This window comes from Photinus pyralis, unplaced genomic scaffold (assembly GCF_008802855.1).
Source record: "Photinus pyralis isolate 1611_PpyrPB1 unplaced genomic scaffold, Ppyr1.3 Ppyr1.4_LG5, whole genome shotgun sequence".
Classification (NCBI taxonomy): Eukaryota; Metazoa; Arthropoda; class Insecta; order Coleoptera; family Lampyridae; genus Photinus; species Photinus pyralis.
The window spans coordinates 32,508,468-32,528,938 of NW_022170596.1; the positions used below are offsets into that span (position 1 = coordinate 32,508,468).

General features: G+C 38.4%; 1 protein-coding gene across 5 annotated transcripts in view; it reads left to right on the forward strand.

The window, feature by feature from the left end:
- The window catches only part of LOC116171621 (neuroligin-4, Y-linked), a 63,414-nt gene extending 43,596 nt beyond the window's left edge, over positions 1-19,818 (forward strand). Inside the window, exons 2-10 of one of the 5 annotated variants that reach the window (XR_004145480.1) lie at positions 11,877-12,029; positions 16,075-16,278; positions 16,329-16,611; positions 16,657-17,050; positions 17,098-17,249; positions 17,297-17,412; positions 17,458-19,517; positions 19,577-19,623; positions 19,671-19,818. Coding sequence is in view for 3 of the 5 variants with exons in the window: in XM_031488571.1 (XP_031344431.1) it covers positions 11,877-12,029; positions 16,075-16,278; positions 16,329-16,611; positions 16,657-17,050; positions 17,098-17,249; positions 17,297-17,412; positions 17,458-19,481 (3,326 nt within the window). In the remaining 2 variants the exon portion in view is untranslated. Of the gene's footprint in view, positions 1-11,876; positions 12,030-16,074; positions 16,279-16,328; positions 16,612-16,656; positions 17,051-17,097; positions 17,250-17,296; positions 17,413-17,457 lie in introns of all 5 variants that reach the window. The other 4 variants (XR_004145479.1, XM_031488571.1, XM_031488570.1 and 1 more) reach the window with 4 other exon arrangements.
- The last annotated feature ends 653 nt before the right edge of the window (positions 19,819-20,471 follow it).

Here is a 20,471-nt window from a genome sequence, read left to right on the forward strand (position 1 = left end):
AAGACAAAATTCCTACGTTTAAGGGCGGAAAAGTGCAGAAGGGTTATTTCATACGGCTTTTGCGCTATTATGATGAATTGGGTATCAAACCCAAATGTACATAAAGATCCACCAACACTTTACAGTCTGGCGAAATATTTGGTACATTGGTCGAGCTCAGCTTTAATTAAACAATGTTTTAAATCAAATCTCAACGATTACAAAACGGCGCGATTAAATAATCGTACAATTGGAAGCTCGAAAGGAAGTATTTCTACTTAAATCCTTCAGTAAACGCTTTGATGTGTACACAATTTTCTCGAAATCCTGCCAAGAATCTTTTTTTAAAAGGTCAAATAATAAACAAATTACGGCATTATATAATGGGGGCATAAAGCGTATTCCTGTTTGTGCCGTAAATATAACTTACAAGGTTTTATAAAGATACTTCAAGCTCCGTTTGCTAAAGCCTTTTAAATCCTGCCAACTGCACATTTTTAATCGATGGCTCCTTCAACAAGAAAAACACGCCTCAGCGGAAAAAAATTGTGATTAGGGGATTGTCATCAGTTTTGATACGATGACACAATTTAATATTCCTACTAATTGGTACGTATGGCGAAATTAATTGAATGGAAAAAAGAGCTCGGTGTACGTTTCAACGCTATGATTTTTAAATTGGATTGATGTTTACCCTTTCAATACGTCTGTCCAGAGGCGTATCGGTTGGAAGAAGAATATTGTTACCGAGTCTCATGGGGATTAAATATCTTTCGCTCGTCGAACTATTTACATTATCGATTTTGTCAAACGGAAAATTCTACTCCTACAACATCGTGCAGATGTTAATGCTGTGTGTAAGAAATGTTAACACTTTATAACTAGGTGTTGTGGATGTTATGGTGGAAATTAAACCTGGGATTCTTGCTCCGGCGACTACTGAAATCTATCTGTTAACTACTGAATATTGACTGAACACATCAGCGTTGTTACACGTAAGCTAATTAAATTAAACCAATTTGGATGAAACATACCGATATGTTACATAACTCGCGAATCATAGTCAATATTGGAACACACTTTGTAATCTTGAAAAGTTGGTTGTAAATTCAAGATAATTAATTATTAACGTACAAAATGAGTGAATAAGTATACAGGCTGTTTCACGCAAACAACTTAGGGGTATTTGGCTTCCATTAATAATTTAAATCTGAAAATGTGCATACCAACATAGTTTTTTATGAACTATCGAAGGAAAATATTATCATGATCCGGTTTTACCGGATGTGGATAGCAACTTTCTTATTTTAAATAGAACACCCCATATTTTATTGCATTTTAGAAATCTACATGGCTATCTACGTAGTTTCATACCACATTTCCCTATAGGTACCCAGCATCATAGGTGTTCAAGTTATTCACGATTTTTCAAAATTTTTCAGGTATCACTTCGTTTCTTTAGCGCCCTGTAACTATGGCGTCGTTGATGACAGTCCTGGAAAGAGAAAGTTAGCTACTTACGTTTTGTAGAAATGCCAGTTATTTAATTTTCATTCTGTAAAAATCTGCAGAGCTGGTGGTGTCTGCAGCTTAAGGGATGAGATGCAAGATTTGAAGTTGAAGGTGAAGCTAAACTAGGAATTCCGACGTTTATAATACAAGATTTTGGAATTTTTAAAGTTAAATGCTTCGTTTAGATTGGAGTTCCGTGTCAGAACTCACTGATTACAGTAGAAATTCCTAGCTTAAAACCGGAACTCAGATTTCAAAGTAAAAATTCAGATTCCTAGTCGAAAGCTCTCCGTTTTGCAATGTGAAAGCACATCTCTAAGGAAATTTCTAGTCAGAATTGGATACAGTTTCTAGATAAATCATAGACACAGATCTTTTTGCGTAGGTAGGTTTGCCGTTTCGCTGCCAATTCGCTTAACATGACAGAAAAAGGGAACACCCTCTGGTTCCTCAACGAAACGACTTTTCAAAGCAATTTACAACATGTTCATTTAAATCACGACCTCGACGCGTTTCTTTTTTCATTTCGTACCACGAAAAACCACTAAAACGAATAAGTTACACGGATGAATTCGTAGGGAAAAAGGAAGCCCGGAAACTTTAAAAGTGTGAAACATTGCGCAGGAAGGCGAAGTGAAAAAAAACGGAGAGACGAGACGGCAAGGATTGGAAAACAAAAACGTCGTCTTGAATTAAAACCGCCTTCGCGAGTCTTTCAAACACAAACGAACTTAATCTGAATTTTAATGAAATTATATAATCCGATAAAAGATAGAAAGGGGCGGGAAAGGGAGAAAATTAAGCAATACAACCAGTGAAAGATTGTAAAAATAGCGCGCCGTCTGTATGAAATGAAAGTCGGGGAAAGTACCTACTGTGAACAATGCGCCCTATGTCTACCCAGTTTGGTTCATTCTCCCATAATTTGTGTAAATCATTTCCGGAAACATAAACCGTGTGCATTTTTGTAAATCATGCTGGGATACCTTTTGTGTTTAATACTCTGAAAAATGTGATTAACATAGAGAAATCTAGTTAATTTGCGGAAACTTGGCACACATGAAATGAAGACGAGAAAATATATAAATCATATTTTCTGGAATTTTCCCGTTGTCCCAGAGTAAATAAGTTAGGGACATACATCATGGGCCATCTTATGACAGACGTAAATATAAAAAAAATCAAAAAGGATCGCCGTAAAATTGACATTCAAATGTGAAAAAAGTTGGGACGCCTTTTTTATAGATAAGCATTTTTGCTAACGTTTGCTGATCATCTGCTTTTCGTAGTACGTGCATTGAATAACAAATCTAAAATCTTTGTATGTAGATGCCAAGAAAATCATTCCTCACAAATGTGCCAATTTTTAAATAATTCCTGCGCCGTGTATCACGTAATAATTTATTTATGCTGTATTCGTTCCTCTTTGCAAGTAAGCCACAATTCTATTGGTAGGATATTCATTAGGGCATACCCTGGGGCATACCATTTTTATTTTTAACCTTTATAGATATTGAAGTTGCAGTCTTCAACTTGACGTGGAGCTTTACTTAATTACCATCAGGTTAATTTAATTAATTTGTAAGGGGAAAAAACAAAACCCAGTATTCTTAATTGGTTAAAAAACATAATATCAAGCGACGGCACAAAATTCATACAAACTCATAACAATTTGTATGAAGCTTCACAAGGAACTTTATTGTCAAAATAAATCACAACCTAATATACAAAAATAAATCTTGTAATCTTTCCGATGTCAAGGAGTGCACTAAAATATACATCATACACAACTGTAACTTGATCAAAAAAGTACATCTCTCATGATAAAATGTCCTGATGATAAACTTTTCGATATAATACAGATTCGAGGGTGGGTCTTCCTTGCTGGTATAATTCTAATTGCAATGACGTATGGTGCCATTTTGGCCAGGGCATGACCTGTCTCATTACATAATATAGGGGTATAATATTTGCATACAGAGCAGGGTTTCGAGACCCATCACATAACAGTATTCCAATACTAAATATTCAGGAGTCATGACAAGAAATCACATCCCTCAGAGGGAATGATTCTCATTCACATACACTGTCCGTTTCTCTGAATCGAATCAGTAACAGGCACACCTGGGAGACCAGAGGGTCTGCCCCTTTTATTTTGGCTCGAAAACCAATCATGCTACATTTCAACCACCGTGATTTCAACCAAAAGAATCAATTGCTAGTTAATCAAAGATTATGACAATATAAGTACCTCGATAAGTACAAATTCAATAAATATTTTAGGTCCCACATACAATAAACTGAAACCTCTGATTCATCGTACATTGAATTCAAAGTCGCCCTTCTGTAAGGTAAATGTAAAATGCTTCAACGTGGAAAAGTTCCACTCGACATCTACTTCAAATTATATCAACACCCTAAAATAATTTTAAAAAAATTTTAAAAGCGAAATTCACAATTAAACTTCTACGTACATGCGAAAACATTACGTACATACGAGTAGGTCTGTACTGTACATAACAAATAAACAAATCCTCCCCTACAGTACACACACTTACACTACCACTACCTATATTTCTTTATTATCCTTCTCATGTTCTGGGTCCTCAACAGGCTTGCGCCCAATTACAAAGTGACCCGCATTATTATATTACTATTTTAGTGCTAGGGGTAGTTCCAGTCGGTTTTTGCGCAGCGACCTTTTGGTCTATTGTGCTCCCCGGTATTGTTCACCCTTAAAGAACACTTGTGTCTTTAACAAAGTCAAGGATTTTGATTTGTTTGTTATTATCTAGGAAATATCATGACATGATCCGCAGCAAATGGAGCGAATGGATTGTTTCAGTCAAGTTTCATTCAAGGGTAGAAATTCCATAAGATGTGTTGTAGCTAGCACATATAGCATCCGCACACCTACGCATAGGCGATTCTACCCTTTTAGGTCTAAGAACACGTGTACCAAATCAGGTTCCAATCGGTTCAGCCGTTTAACTGGAAATGAGAGTTTGATACACTCGCGCATGCGCGATTCTGACCAAGAGCTTGTCATCTCTTCTTTTTATGTTTAAGAATTATGTGTACCAAATTTGGTTTCAATCGGTTCAGCCGGAAATGAGAGTACAAACGGACCGACAGACCGATGTCATTGGGTTCTTATTTTATTCGGATTCCTGGTGGTTCAAAACGTGTATTTCCGTCAAAAAGTGGGAGAAGGGTTATTCTTTACCCCAATGCAATACCTCCCTTACTAACGTGGGGGTGGTATAAATAATAATTCAACGTCCGAACAATCAACTAACCAAGTTGTGTGTTTTACCTACGCATTCGTTATTTTAGAGTTATTGTTTACGCACCCTCCCACTATAACCCGTATTATGGCTCAATGGTAGAGCATTGGACTATAAATCCGGAGGTCGTTTGTTCGAACCTGGGTTGAGGCGAATTTTTCATCTGTTGCAGAGATGGAAATTACCTTAGACCAGTTTCAAGCATTCTGCCGGCTACTCCGAATTAGGTTTTCCTGCAGTTTTCCTAATTCGTAAGGTAAATACCGGAGTAGTATAGAATAACTTAAGACCTTCTGCAGAGGCACCTCTAAAGAGCATTATGCGGGTCACTCTGTAAATGGGCGCAAGCCTGTTGAGGGCCCAGAACAAGAGAAGGATAATAAATAAATAAATAATTTATTTTATGCCTAGTGTGGATAATCTGGAACTGTTTTAAGCCAGAATTTCACCCATCCGTAAGTTCCAACGGAAACTCTACATCAATTTTGAAACACCATTCCGGTACAACAAACAAAAATATGACATAATAGTTCAATGGAATTAAACCTGGATCTTAAATTTACGAAATCTAAAACTTTTACAAATTCACATTTTCGTTTAACACTTGCAATTAAATTTTCTAGCGACTCATCCGACGAAATTGTCATTAAATTTGACTGACCGACTAATTACAAAAATTAAAATCAACGTAACACTTTCGTAAACTGGATAACGACATTAATTACATTTCTTAAAAATCCTTCCAAATGTCTTTCAACTCGGCTTGAAACAATCAAGGACTTACGCACGCTTTCAATTATCACCCGAACAACCCCGTCCTTAACTTGCTCCACTTATTTAAGCATTCATCACCTCCACTCCATTAACAAACAAGTTGGTATTGCTTGAGTAATCCTATAGGAGAGGTAATCACACAATAAAAGTGCATAGTTAAGAAATGAAGCATGTCTATGTCTAGGGGTTCAGGGACAATATCCATCATTACCTGTCATTAAGCCCAAGCCTTCCACAGAATATTATATACTACCTGGTACCTAAATTTCGTATAGGTACTAAAATGGAGTAATTCCTATCGTAAGAGCAATATACCAGCAATAAAAATGTCTAGTTGAGTGAAACCTCTCACGCCGCAAATATAGAAGTAATTACTTTTGAAACTAATTTAAATTGAGAAATGTGTATATTTTCACTTAAAACACCGTTCGATCGCGTTGAAATTAATTACGCCGTTCACGATTTAAATTTATTGGAAAATAACAGCGTGTTGTTTCAGGAGATTTATGGTAATGCATTGTAAACCAGTGTGTAAATATTTAAAATGAAAAACCACTCCACTCACGTAAAATATACACGAAGCTACACCGCGTACGTGTTATTTAATTTAGGTTAATAACAATAATCAAAACGTTACGTACGAATTGTCGCGTTGTATTGATCTTTGAAGAGCACGCGAGCTCCAATCTCAGTTTATATACTGTCAAAAATGATGAATTATTCTTAATATTACATGATAACCGCAGCTGCCTGCAGCTTTTGCCCAGAGCAAAGCTCCCAGTGCGAGAGCTTGGCTCGGCTTGGGCTCGCATGTCATTTACTTCTATTTTGTAATCTGCCTTTCATCGTGACATTTTTGATTAAGAATTTATATGAAAAAGAGGAAAATGTACAGTAAAGGGAGCTTGACGAGCTTTTTTATAATATTCTCCGTGGTGGTTTTACGACAATTTACTCAACTTTATGAAGAAAAGGAAGATTATATTAATAGCACCTACTGATATACAACACTTTACGATAGTTATAAATGTGTATAATTTAACATTAAAGAATTACGATCACGAACCATACGTATTTTAGGGGTAGGATCGCGTATAAAAAATGCGATGAAAGCTTTTTACGTCTTTAAGTTAATGTACGCGGCTGACAGGTGACATTTTCTTTTGTTTTTATACGTACTTAGTCCGCCGAAAATTACCTACACCGGACTAAATAAAGAGAGATTTTAAAATGTTTTTCCTCTAACTTCACCAGGTCCATTAGTAGTTTGTGCCTACATCTTTCAGGATTAGGAATTAGCGCTAAAAGCTTTCCAATGGCAGATCCGAAAAAGGAAAGCCGGGTGGAACGCACATCCAGCTGAAGGAAATGCTTCATAAAATGCGGCGAATTTAATTGTGGGGAGCTTTAATGATGGACGCTCGCAGTTTACGCCTTTTTCTAATCTTTGAATTCGGCGTATCGATTGTTCTGGATGTGCCATTTTCGTCGGCGTTATGCGATAAGGGCGAGCTCTAGCGGTGGAAAACTCTAGATTTTCCTTTCCTGGCGAGCAGAGCTCTTACTGATAATGTAAAGCTTCACAATTCCGTTACTATATGGAGCTGCTACTGATAAATTCGATTTATACCCCTTTACAGTAAATACGTAAATTACGTAGTGCTTATGGGGATGATTGTGAGCATAGTTTGTTGGTCTGTTGAAGTGGGGGAATGATAATTGCAGCAAAGGGTAGAAAATCGCACGCGTGGCTTTCCATTCTTACATGCGTGTATGCTTCGGACATAAATTGTTACAAATGCGAACCAAAAAGTCGTCAGAGCTTTTCATTATACAAATAGAAACACGGATTTTGTTTTTAACTTTGATAGTTTCTCCTTTGTGGTACAAATTTCAGGTGCTGCTGGCGTTTTTCTGATACATAATTGGCCCTTTGTCACACACAATTGCAAAAAAAATTTCAGACACAAAGAACTAGTAATTATACAGTGCGTTCGAGATAAGAGGGAGCAACTTTGTAAAATATACTTTTATCTGACGTTACGATCTATTCCATCGCAAATTTTGGGCATCACTTCCAGCAATCAATGCAATTTTTACATTAAACACACCTTAAATAAAGAGTGTAGAGTCTAGTTAAGGCATTAAACATTAAATTTGCTTTAACATTGTCTAGGGGTGCTTTTTCAAAGTTTTAGCTATGTCCTCTTTTTCAATTTTTGTTTTTTCCTTTCCCTTTATGTCTTTCCATCCATTTTGTCACCTTGACGTATTTAAATTAAGGGTCCTGCTACTCAAGAAGGGATTCATGGTTTTAGGCAGTTAATTGATTAGCTTTGAGGTTATCAAACGGCCTCTCAAGGTAAACCTTTTTGTAGGAATGCATTAAATGGACAGGCAAAGCTTACAACCCTCTTTGAAGAAAAAGGTCTAGGTCTGCAATGATTTTAAAAAGTTTATTCTGTTTTGCACAATGTACAGGGTGTAAATCGAAAAGTGGAACTTTTTAGAGGTGCCTCTGCATAAGGTCTTAAGTTGGTCTATACTACTCCGGTATTTACCTTACGAATTAGGAAAACCTAATTCGGAGTAGCCGGCAGAATGTTCGAAACTGGTCTAAAGGCGGCTCCACACGCAACGGAAAAGCCGAAGGCATGCCTCGAGGCGCAAGACCTCGAGGAAAACCTCTATGTGTGTATGGAGAATTCTGTTGAGGTTTCCTGCGCATCTGACGCCTGGAGGTCGGAAATTTCAATACAAAATCTCATTCGACTTGCCTTTCCTTTATAGCGTCCCAAGGCCGATCGTATTGTGTGGATGGGTGGGAGGTAGGCCTCGAGGCGATTCCGTTATACCCTATACGTATACCGTCTGTCAACCACCAAACCTGGTCATAAACACATTTAAAATTACACCATTTTTAAAAAGGAATATGAGTTGCCATATGAAATATATATTTTTTTCACTACTAGCGTCTGATGACACGATTATTAACCTTTTTTCCACTTGTAAAGTAGGCTTTCTCGGCAGTTGCTCAAAGTGGTTAATAATGTGGACATTATTAACTAGTAGTCGATAATGAGAACTGTCACGCTAGGGCTGTAACTTTTGAACTAGTAGCCCAATCTTGGAACTGTTAGAAATAATGGATTCTACAGGCCACATTCTATAAGAAATTTTTTTTTCCGGGTCGATCTGAGACAATTTTTTTTCGGCGCTCAAAAAAAGGCAGTGTACAACCTTCCTTTTTTACCAACAATCGACTACACCATAATTTCTCGGGAAAACACTTTTTCTTATTAATTTGGGTGCGTAGAATCCAAATCAATTCGTACTTTTTCGATCAGACTTCTTAATCAAAAGTTATAGACTAGAAACTAATTTCGACAAAAAATTCAAAGGGCTGTAACTTTTGAACTAGTAGCCCAATCTTGGAACTGTTTGAAATTATGGATTCTACATTCTATAAGAAATTTTTTTTCCGGGTCAATCTGAGACAATTTTTTTTTCGGGGCTCAAAAAAAGGCAGTGTATAACCTTCCTTTTTTACCAAAAATCGACTACACCAAAATTTCTCGGGAAAACACTTTTGCTTATTAATTTGGGTTGCGTAGAATCCAAATCAATTCGTACTTTACTTACACCAATGAAATCTTCGTATTCTGAGGGGTAGTCCGTACCCTCACGGCACCCCGGTTCTACACTTTCAAGCAAAACGAATAGTGCCCACTACTATTCGCTTTCAAGAAGGAACGTATGAAATACTCCTCAAAAATGGAAAATTCGTTTGTCTTGTGTAAAAAGAGTCCTTAGGGGTGAAACTTCTACGGTGGGAGGCAGCTTCGTGGGATCTGGGGGGTATGACAAACTCCCCACTCGTACAATTCTCCTTGGAAAAGATAAATTTGGCGATCCTCTTTACAATCATCATCGTGAAATTATTTTACACCCATACCAACGAAATCTTCATATACTAGGAGGGATTCCATACCTCCAACCCCCCCCCCCACAATCTCCCCGATTCTACATTTTCAAGCAAAATGACTCGTGCTATACATTTCTGCAAGTGACCTTTGAACGTATGAAACATTTCTGAAAAATGGATTGTTTTTCTTTAAAGAGTGATGTCCTTAGGGGTGAAAGTTCGGCAGCTCCGAGGACCTGGGGGGGTATGACCGCCACACAATACTCCTCTGTAAAAAACTTGGTGACGCTTTTTCAACAATCATCATCATGAAATCGTTTGTATGCTCATCTGGGGGGTATTCCATATCCCCCAGACCCCCGGTTCTATATTTTCAGGTGCAATGAGTAGTGCCCCTTACTACTGGCCCTATACATTTCGGGAAGGGACCTTTGAACGTATGAAGTACTCCTCAAAAGATGAAAATTCAATTGCTTTTTTTAAAGTGTAATGAGAGTCCTTCGGGATGGAAGTTTTAATGTATGCTCCTGGGGGTCTACGGGGTATTCAATACGCGCCAGTCACAGAATCCTTCCCAGTAAAGAGAAATTTGGTGACTCTCTTTTTCTAAAACCATCACCATGAAATTATTTGTATGCCCATACAAACGAAATGTTCGTATACCCTCCAGACCATCCGGAAAGGGACCTTTGTACGTATAAAGCACTTATAAAAAAAGGAAAATTGGATTTTATGGAATCCCTCCCTTCAGCCACACAAAAAAAAATAAAGAGAAATTTGGTCACCCTTTCTCTACAATCATCATTATGAAATTATTTGTAAGTCCATACCAATGAAATATTCGTATAATTTGTGGGGGGTGGGGTGTATTACAATACTCCCAAGTCCCTCGGTTGTATATTTTTAACCAAACAGCATTGCTATACCACAAGAGTCGTTCGGGCTGGAATTTTTGATTAAGGCCGCATCACTAGGGGATCTGGGAGGCGTACAATACTACCACCGCCCCCTCACTTTGGATTCCCAGATTCTGTATATGTTTAAGCGAAATGAGTAGTGCTTTTTACTACTCGCCCTATAAGTTTTGGGAAGGGGTCTTTTTACTACTCGCCCAATACATTTCCAGGAATGTATGGCATACTTTTCATTGGGGTAAAAAACGACCCTCCCCACTTGTTTGACGGGAATGTTTTTACATGTCCTTTGAACAGTTAAGAAACTCCACTGGAACCTTTTGAATTTTCTGAAATATGTTGTTACTTTGAGTATGTTTAGCAAGTAGTATAAAGTTACACAAATGCTAAAAGTACGCTCCTAACGAGAACGTAATTTAAGTTTCGGCTATAGAAGTCGAAAGAGTGCGTCGCTAATTACTATATAAATCGATATTGCTTTTACTAACAAATACGTCAAGAATTACCTTTAATTATTATTGAAACAAAATGAGTCCTTTGAAGTATCGCTCACGCTGACGTTAAAAGACTCGCCTGTAATGTAAATTACGAAAGCACCCTTAGATCCTTGGCTGAATTTCGCCCTCCGTTGTTAATGGAACGGGATCTTTGATTTATTCTAAAATTGTCGCTAGGCCTTCTGTCTATAGCTGTCAATTGTACTAACATATACGCCTTCTCCCTTTATTGCAGCAGCAAGTGCCACCCCACCCACAGTCCATCGATTAATACTGTACTGTTAAACAATTGTGACTCCAAAAGCTTATAATTCTGGGAACCTTTCGAGTTTAGTGGTAATTGGGAGGGGATTAAACCCTGCACTATCGTACATGCGCAGAACTGACTTAAGAAGCGGTGTTGCACAATTATACCAATTTTCACCTGATACATACATAGCAACGAAACTGAAAAGGTACAAATGACAAAATCGATTTGACATAAATACTTGTCGTATTTTATCAACGCACATTTGTACAACTTTTGCAAATTAAATTTGATGGCAACGAAATTAATTAAAATTAATACTTTCATACAAGACCCCCCCGACCACAGTCCGTTAATAACGGTTGCACTGTGCGCCATAAGCAAAATTTTAATCAAATTTGTTAGAGGAACAAAACACTTTTTAATTAGATCAAGTCCTTTGGGAATTTGATTTAAAATTCTAAGCAAAGTTATGCCATTAATTTTGCTTCACGTATACAATTTCGACGCAGTCACAATTAATAATGAAAGAGAAGAGTTATCAAAGATCCCAGTTTTTTCATTTTATACGAATCGATTAGGTCACCGGGATTTGACTTAAATTTGGAAATATGATTAAAGCGCGATGAAACAATCTAGAGCTTGTTTTCTTAGTCTGATGATTTATTACTCGTACATTTTCGTGTCTTAATTGCGTCGGGAAGAGGATTATATTGAGGTAAACGTGTAATTCTTTTGCAGACGTTGACGTACCGAAACCGATTTATCCGGTGATGGTTTATTTGCACGGGGAATCGTACGAATGGAACTCGGGTAATCCGTACGACGGAAGCGTATTGGCAGCTTACGGAAAAGTCATCGTTGTTACTATCAACTTCAGACTTGGAGTTTTTGGTAAGTCATTTGTCAACCTGTAACTAAGCACATGATAATACTAACTGCGTGTCATGTTATACGTGTATATAAGAATTTTCCGAAGAAAGCGTTTCTTGTGATTTATTTGGAAATATATTTAATTTCGATAATAATAATTTGAAAAGAAATTACATTCCTGTTAATAGGTCCTCAAGTAAGTACAATGCACATAATAATTACTGAATGTTTTCGTAACCCGATCTCCACCAATTTTAATTACTATTTCACATCAATGAAATGTTCTCTCCTATGATTTAGATTATTAAACGGATACAATTAAAACAATTTAATTTGTACCATAAGAAATTGAAAATTGAACAATTCCTTTCTTGGAAAACGGCGTCCATATTAAATTTTGTAGGTGACCCGCGTTTTTAGATAAAACAATACCTTTATAATTGATTTTTTGGTGAAGCTTTTTTCTTGTGATTTGTTTTCTATGGTCCATTGAAACATTTTGCGGTTATATTTACAAATTCTAAGGCCGTTTACGGTTTTTAGTATTAGAGTGCTCGAGTGTCGAACGTTAGACATTGCTATCGCAATATTTATGTGCCGCGCTACTCATTATCTTTCTTGTTTTTTTTTTGTTTGTGTTTTTATCTGTTACAGATAAAGCAGAAGAGTGCCCTTTCTGAGTTCGAAAATAGCAAACAAATGTAACAATTAGGACGGCCAAGTATACTTGTATGTAGCTGCTCTTGTGTTTGCCTTTATTCAGTTCAAATTATACGTATACGTATTACGAGTTTATTTACAAGCCTGTACAATTTCTTAATTCCACCCATAGAAGAGAAAATGGGAAAACTGGTTGGTGCATTCAAGTCAATTTGGAAATTGTCTCTTATCCTTTTACCTTTACTCTTTTCAAATTCATCTGTATCCACGCATTATGAGGCAATTGGGGATTTTACTTGCGTGTAGCTTTAATTTAATTATTTCGCGAGAAACTCGCTGGTTCCCATTTCTAGAACCTATATAACATATACGAGTCTGTAATTGGTTTAGAGGGGACGCTGGTATCGGAAGTCTCGTTGGTTCCATATATTTTAACTAAACTTAACTGAAAAAGCTTCTTCAATTTTTTTAATAAATTTGATTGTTTATTTATCGGAGCCATTAAATATTTGTGATGGATTTCACCCTCTAGCACAGGGTTATATTGAACAATCCATTTCAGAGCCACCTCCTCCATTTACATATGAGTACGAGGTACGCCAGCAAACGCTGACACAAGCATAGACTCATTTCCTACCTTACACATTTCAAATTATTATATATTTGGCAGCACGATAGCGATTTTATTATACAACTGCAGGTTCTGTGGTTTAAAAGAATGGTAGGATAATAAAATAAAACGTGAATAAGCGGAATAAATGGAAGGTTCGTAATAACAGCCACCTATCCTACTATGGGGGTGATAATAGCGGTAAAGATTGTTGAAACTGGGTATCAGAGGAGAATTTTATTACATTTTGTCAAATAAAATTATCATAAAATATTTATAGTTCATTAAAATGGAGGCATGGAGCGCATAATTTGTTTATATCAAAGATCCCATCGATAAACTCATTTCGCGATTGTAGAAGTTTGCATTTTTCGGAAATTGTAAATAGCCCGCGATACTTTACAGTGGAAAAAATATGGACCAGACGAATGCAAGGAATCATCATTTCGTGCGCGAACCTTATGTAGTTATATAACTAAGCAGGGCAACTGTCCCATGGGGCAAATAGAGAATAATATAGATTGCGTGTGTATGTGTATATTGTGAGAAGATTCGCCAAAAACCTGTCATTTTTATGGGCACAATATATACGATGCGAGATTTCATCTTTTTATCCTGCGACGGAATTTTCTTTGTTGTTGTAAATGTGTTTTCCCGGTTTCTGGCTTGATTTCCGCTGAGGGAAATTTATATTTGAGGATCTCGGCGGCTGTGAAACTACTTTAGTTTACTGTTTAACGACACTACACACTTTTACGTCGGCCGATAAAAAACGTCGGCAGTTTCGTGCCCCCTTACTTTCACAATTAGCGAATTGCCCTTTGCTGGGGGTACACAGTGGCCGACTATACTTTGATTTAATTAGGGGAGTTTCCCGGAACGTGCCATAATGATCATATTACTACACAATTTCCAGATAGGTATCGTCAATAACGTTGACATTACTACGTTTCATTAACGACAACCTATAAAATAAAATGAGGTCGTAGAACATAACACTAAATTGCCCTCATTATTATAGAATAAGCCCTCGGAGAATCTTAAATATAACGTTCTGGAAGCAATTTAATTCTTGGCTTAGGAAAAATTCGTTTGATTGCATTGCAGATTTGTTTTTATACGCCATTAAAATTCTCTAAAATGAGGATAAATGCCTCGAACCTTATTGCTACAAGATAAAATCGGAGCAGCAACCCTTGTAAGTAACAAAGTTATATATTGTACACATTGAGGGTAGCAAATCGACCTGTTGGTACACTCCCGATTAGCAAAATGGAACAAATGTTTTTTGTTTTTTCGAATTTCAAACTCTCATAACTTTTTTATAATATAATTTCTAATTCAAATATACAAAGTGCTACATATAAGTAAAATAAAGAGGCAAATGAGCCAATCGTGTCCTTAAAGGACCTTAAGGAATGTTTATGGTCAGTGTTGTCGGTGTTTAAGACTGTGGAAGAGCATTTAAGGGCGTTTAAGTATGCGAGTCTTTGAAAACAGTCGAATTGTGCTATAGCATCCTCTAATGTGTTCTAAATCTCCTTGAAGGATTTCCATAAGTTTGTAAGTTTGTAATTAATAAGAAAAAGTGTTTTCCCGAGAAATTTTGGTGCAGTCGATTTTTGGTAAAAAAGGAAGGTTATGCCTTTTTTTGAGCCCCGAAAAAAAAATTGTCTCAGATCGACCCGGAAATAAAATTTTCTTATATAATGTGGCCTGAGAATCCATAATTTCAAACAGTTCTAAGATTGGGCTACTAGTTCAAAAGTTACAGCCCTTTGAATTTTTTTCGAAATTGATTTCTAGTCCATAACTTTTGATTGAGAAGCCCGATCGAAAAAGTACGAATTGTTTTGGATTCTACGCACAAAAATTAATAAGAAAAAGTGTTTTCCCGAGAAGTTTTGGTGCAGTCAATTATTGGTAAAAAAGGAAGGTTATACACTGCCTTTTTTTGAGCCCCGAAAAAAAAATTTTCTCAGATCGACCCGGAAATAAAATGTTCTTATATAATGTGGCCTGTAGAATCCATAATTTCAAACAGTTCCAAGATTGGGCTACTAGTTCAAAAGTTACAGCCCTTTGAATTTTCTTCCGAAATTGGTTTCTAGTCTATAACCTTTGATTGAGAGGTGTGATCGAAAAAGTACGAATTGTTTTGGATTCTACGCCCCAAAATTAATAAGAAAAAGTGTTTTCCCGAGAAATTTTGGTGCAGTCGATTTTTGGCGAGATTTTTGGTAAAAAAGGAAGGTTGTACACTGCCTTTTTTGAGCCCCGAAAAAAAAATTGTCTCGGATCGACCCGGAAATAGTATATTGAAAGACAAGTGTTACAATGCGACCTACGACAATTACAATAAAGCATTGTAACACGCGTTTTTCACACTATTTTTTCTATTTCGGTGCTTTAATTTAATTAAAAAAATCATTATCAGAAACTATAGGGAACATTAGAACTAACATGTTTTATGTTGGGAACACTTTTTATGCCGTTAAGTTTTAGGTTGGCAGCGTAGTAAGACTGACATTTTGAAGTTCAAACATGGAAGTACCCAACGAAGTACCTACTTGTACTAACTAGTAACTGCCAACTTAAGAGATGAGTTACCAAAAAAAACGACTATAATCACTGTCTTTGTACAACTGTTTTGTACAAAATCATCATTGTGACACCGAAATAGAAAAAAAAATTTTCGATCCCACAAAAAATCAGAACTACCGGATTTGACGCTTGGTACCCCCCATTTTTAGGAACAAAGTTACTGGACTATTAAACAAACACGTTTATTTGCAGGATTTCTCAGAACGGGTCTGGATGAAACAGCTTCCAGCAACTTTGGTCTGGTTGATCAAATCGCTGCGTTGCTTTGGGTGCAAAACAACATTGCAGCTTTTGGGGGCAACCCCAATCTGGTGACACTATTCGGTCATGGAACTGGAGCGGTATGCGCGAATTTACTGCTGCTCTCTCCAATGGTAAATGGCGATGGTAGTCACTGTAAGTACCCCACAAACGATAGTTTATGACCATTGACCATACAATTTCAGCGCTATTTAAAAGAGCAATCCTCATGGGCGGAACTGCCTTGGCAGATTGGGCGTTTTCGAGTAAGCCGCGGTACGTGACCTATCAAGTGGCAGGGTCACTGAACTGTCCCAGTTCTGAGGCTGAGCTAGCGAACTGTCTTAGAACAAGGAACACTAACGAAATTGTCAACGCGTCAGTCTCGACGGATTATTACGCAACGAGATTTGGGCCAATTATCGATTCGCGCGTTGTCGCAGGAGATCCCAGACAAAACTTGGCTAAGTATAGTGATCTGCTAAAAAGGTAACTAGCAACGATGTACTTACCACAATTATGTTAGCGATTTAGGTTTGAGCTGATGTACGGAGTCACAGAAATCGAAAGTGCGCACCTTCTGGGCCCTGTGGGTTTAACCCACGGTCTACTCGAGAAGGAACGAGACCAAGAGTTGAAACGCTACTTGCGCTTGCGATGTGACTCTAAACCGGAGTTATGTCTAACTCGTACTTTGGAAGAGTACATTGGCAAGGTGCACGATTTCCCAGTGCAAGACCAAGCGCGTGGGAGCTTCTCCGAGCACGGAGTAGACCGAGCCAAATTAGCTAGAGATAAGCTGCTTGAAATACTATCCGATGCACGATCATTAGCACCTGTCGTACAGATGGGAAAACTGCACTCCGTTGCGAATCCCCAGTCGTACTTCTACGTCTTTGGACACTCACCTTCATCTAAAGAGCACTTGGTAAGCGACTTGCGTAAGTTTTACCTTTGGCATTGCTTTAATTACAGAGAAACAAAAGCGTGCAAGGCGACGAACTACCCTATGTTTTTGGAATACCTTTAGACGGCCCAAAGTTTCATTTCAAGGACCATTATACTCCATATGAAAGGCTACTATCAGAAATGATGATGACGTACTTCTCAAGTTTCGCCTACACAGGGTAAGCACAGTTTTCACAGGTTCCAATTAACAGGAATCGTGTTGCAGTGATCCCAACGTGAACCGCCGCACAGAATTTTACAATCTCAGTCCAATGGACTGGATTCGTTTTGAAGTCGAGTGGCCCGAGTATGATATTGAAAATGAGGCTTACCTGTATTTCGGTAATATTGATTTACATAATCCTGGACCTGATCGAGATGTTTCAGCACTTCCACCGCAAGTCAAATTCCGCTACCGCGATGAACAAGTCAAGTTTTGGAACGAAAAATTACCCAACATTATGAAAGAGGGTCCAACCGTTCCCACTTACTACGAGAATTGGAAGACGACAACCAAACCCCCAAAGGTCACCCCTCCAACACCGAAGACGTACCCCAAGCTTACCAAGAAACCAACGGTCGGTCCAACACTGACGGTCATTGACCAGCCAGCCGTTGAGCCGCGTGTAACTGAGGAGACGGACGCTGAAGCGAAAAGTGGCAACGCTACCAATCTTTTAGTTGTTGTAGGCTGCCTCTTTCTGCTTATAAATATTTTTGTGTTTGCCGGTCTTTATTATAAGTGCGTGCGACTGAAGAACAAGGAGAAGAAGAGGAGGGAGGAGTACGGCATGCCGCCCATGGAAGGTATTGCCGAAAAATCAGCGAAGGTTTCTGAGGATCTACCGGGCCTTGATGGGTGTAACCTCATGAGCATTATCGGTAAACCTCCGAAGAGCGAAGACGTTTACGAGGCGGTGAAACTGAGCGACGATGGCTCGACCGGTAGATTTAAATTAATGCGACAGATGTCGTCAAGCACCATCGATCCGCATACGAAAGTGCGCGATTGGATCGCCCACGAAATTGTGCACAGATGCAGCCCTCGGTATCTGCGTCGTACGAGACAGCAGTTAGCAGACGAGCATAAAGCGAAACAGAAGCAGTTGAGTTCGAAGCAAGTTTCCAGTGCGATTGATAGCAACTCGACACTTGGCCAGAGCCCAACGAGGCCCGTTAGTCCGGAGGAGCGAACTACGGAACGCAGCCACCAGCTTAAGCCCAGCGCGATTCCAGTTTTGAAACCGGCGATTGCACCTAAAAAGATGGAGAAGGTGTCCATTGCCATTGACGCGACTCCAACTGGGCGGGGCATCAGCATTATGCGGCAACAGCCAATAGAGATGTCTAAATCTTTAGATTATCAGCACCTACCACCGGTCGCAGAACCGATCCTAAGACGATCGTTCACAATGGACGACGTGAACCTTCCCAGTTCTGATGGAAACTTACATTGTTCGTCAACGAGCATCAACCTTAAGCAGCCCCTGAAAATTCACCACCATCACTCAAGATCGGACCCTATCGACTTACCCGCAGACTTCTTCACGTCAGTGAAACCTTGCGAAATTGTAGATGATGTTAATGTAACATCAAGAGATGAATCCGAAGATAAATTGGAGCCACTCACCGCGGACCAACAGCTCCTATTAATAAAACGTAGAAACTTCCCGAAAGTTTTACCAGATTTTCCACGACCTTCAAAGGAGGTCATCGCAATTAAACGGCGGTCGATGCCAGTACCGGGAATACTAAACGTCCCAATACCTGAGATATCTTCTTTTTCACAGCCAACTTCACCCAGCGGAAAGTTGGGGCGCCTACCTCCGGCCCCTCCCCCGCGCACAACGTCGGCCGGCGGGAAAACTCCAAACATTCTGCGCGTTTGTGATTCACCCGCTGCTTTAGCAGAAGAACCACCGGCACCATCGGAGCCGGAGGTCACATTCAACAACCTATACATAGGGCCGTTAGTGCCCTCCACGTTAAAAAAGCAAGACCCTTACAAGCAAAGCATACAGCAAATTTATGAACCTCTCCGACCACCGAAACCGAAGGAAGTTCAAGAGAAGAAGGAGCCAAAGACCATTATAAGCGCAAATACGCAAAACCTTCCCAAGAGACCAGAGCCGAAGGTAGTGATAAAACCTACAATCGCCAAAAAATCGACTGAGCTACTAAATAAGGTGGGGGCAAGGGTCGTCGCCCGAAATAGCGCAGATGAGAAATACAACCAGTTGAAGGTCACCGCGCCAACCTTAACAAGGGAGGGTGATCCCAAAAAGCCCAAACCTTCACAGATACCGACCTTAGTTAAAGACGGCGATAGTTCGCCTAACAAGGAATCGATCAGTTCCGAGTCCACTCCATCGGAAGAATCAGATACGGGAACTGTCGTTAAGCGCGTTTAGTTAAACTTTTTCTATTTATTAACGGAATCTCATTAGGTAATTTATTTTTATGCTTTATTGAATTTAGGTGTTACTGAAGCTGCCCTTAATTACAGTATTAGTTTGATAGTCGACTGCGAAGAATTTCTGTAACCACTCTCTGGTGGGTAATAACTAGTTCATTATGTACTTCAATTAGAATTCTTACAGGATGTAAGGATTATTCGCCCGATCTAAAGTGGAGAATTGAAATTCCTTACACGGGTACCCTTTTCGAAACTTATTCAAAACTTAGTTTAAGTACATCAACTTATTATATTTAATCATTTGTATGAAGACAAAATACAGTATTATAATGTAGTTCGAATTTTCTCCCTATTCCAGAACAGACCGTACCGAATAAACAAAATCAAGTAGGATTTTTAAGGTAAGTAACAACAAAAGCTCATGCATCAAGCCTTGATAGGGTTGCAGGCGCAAGGACTTTTAATTCACACACCATAAATAATGAATAATTGACAAATCGCAAAAGCACTGGTGGGAGTAAGTGTCAAATTTGTTTTCCAATGAAAAAGAAGCAACCATTTCGCACATACATACAAATAATGATCACAATATGTAAATTCGCGTAGTAGGTATTAGAGACCTCTGGAAATAATTTGCTTAAGTGTGTCAGAAGATTCCCTTTCACCCTCTGCCCCCCAGGGTCCTTCCCTTAAAAATTTTAAATGACAAATGGTATCGAGCTTATTTGAAAACTCTTTCGAAGTCCTTTATTTTGACGTGATTTTTTAAAATCGGTCGATTTGTTTTCGAGAAAATTAGAAAAATCTTGTAATTTATTTAATCGACTTACCTTGATTTGTTCAAATAGACAAAAACAAAAGAAAATATCACTTGTTTGTTGCTATGGGAAAGAAAGAATTCAATTTGCTGTTAGTTACTTTTGTATTAAATAATTAGAATAATTTCCACTATTTCGGCTAGTGTGTAAACGATTTTGGAAGATTA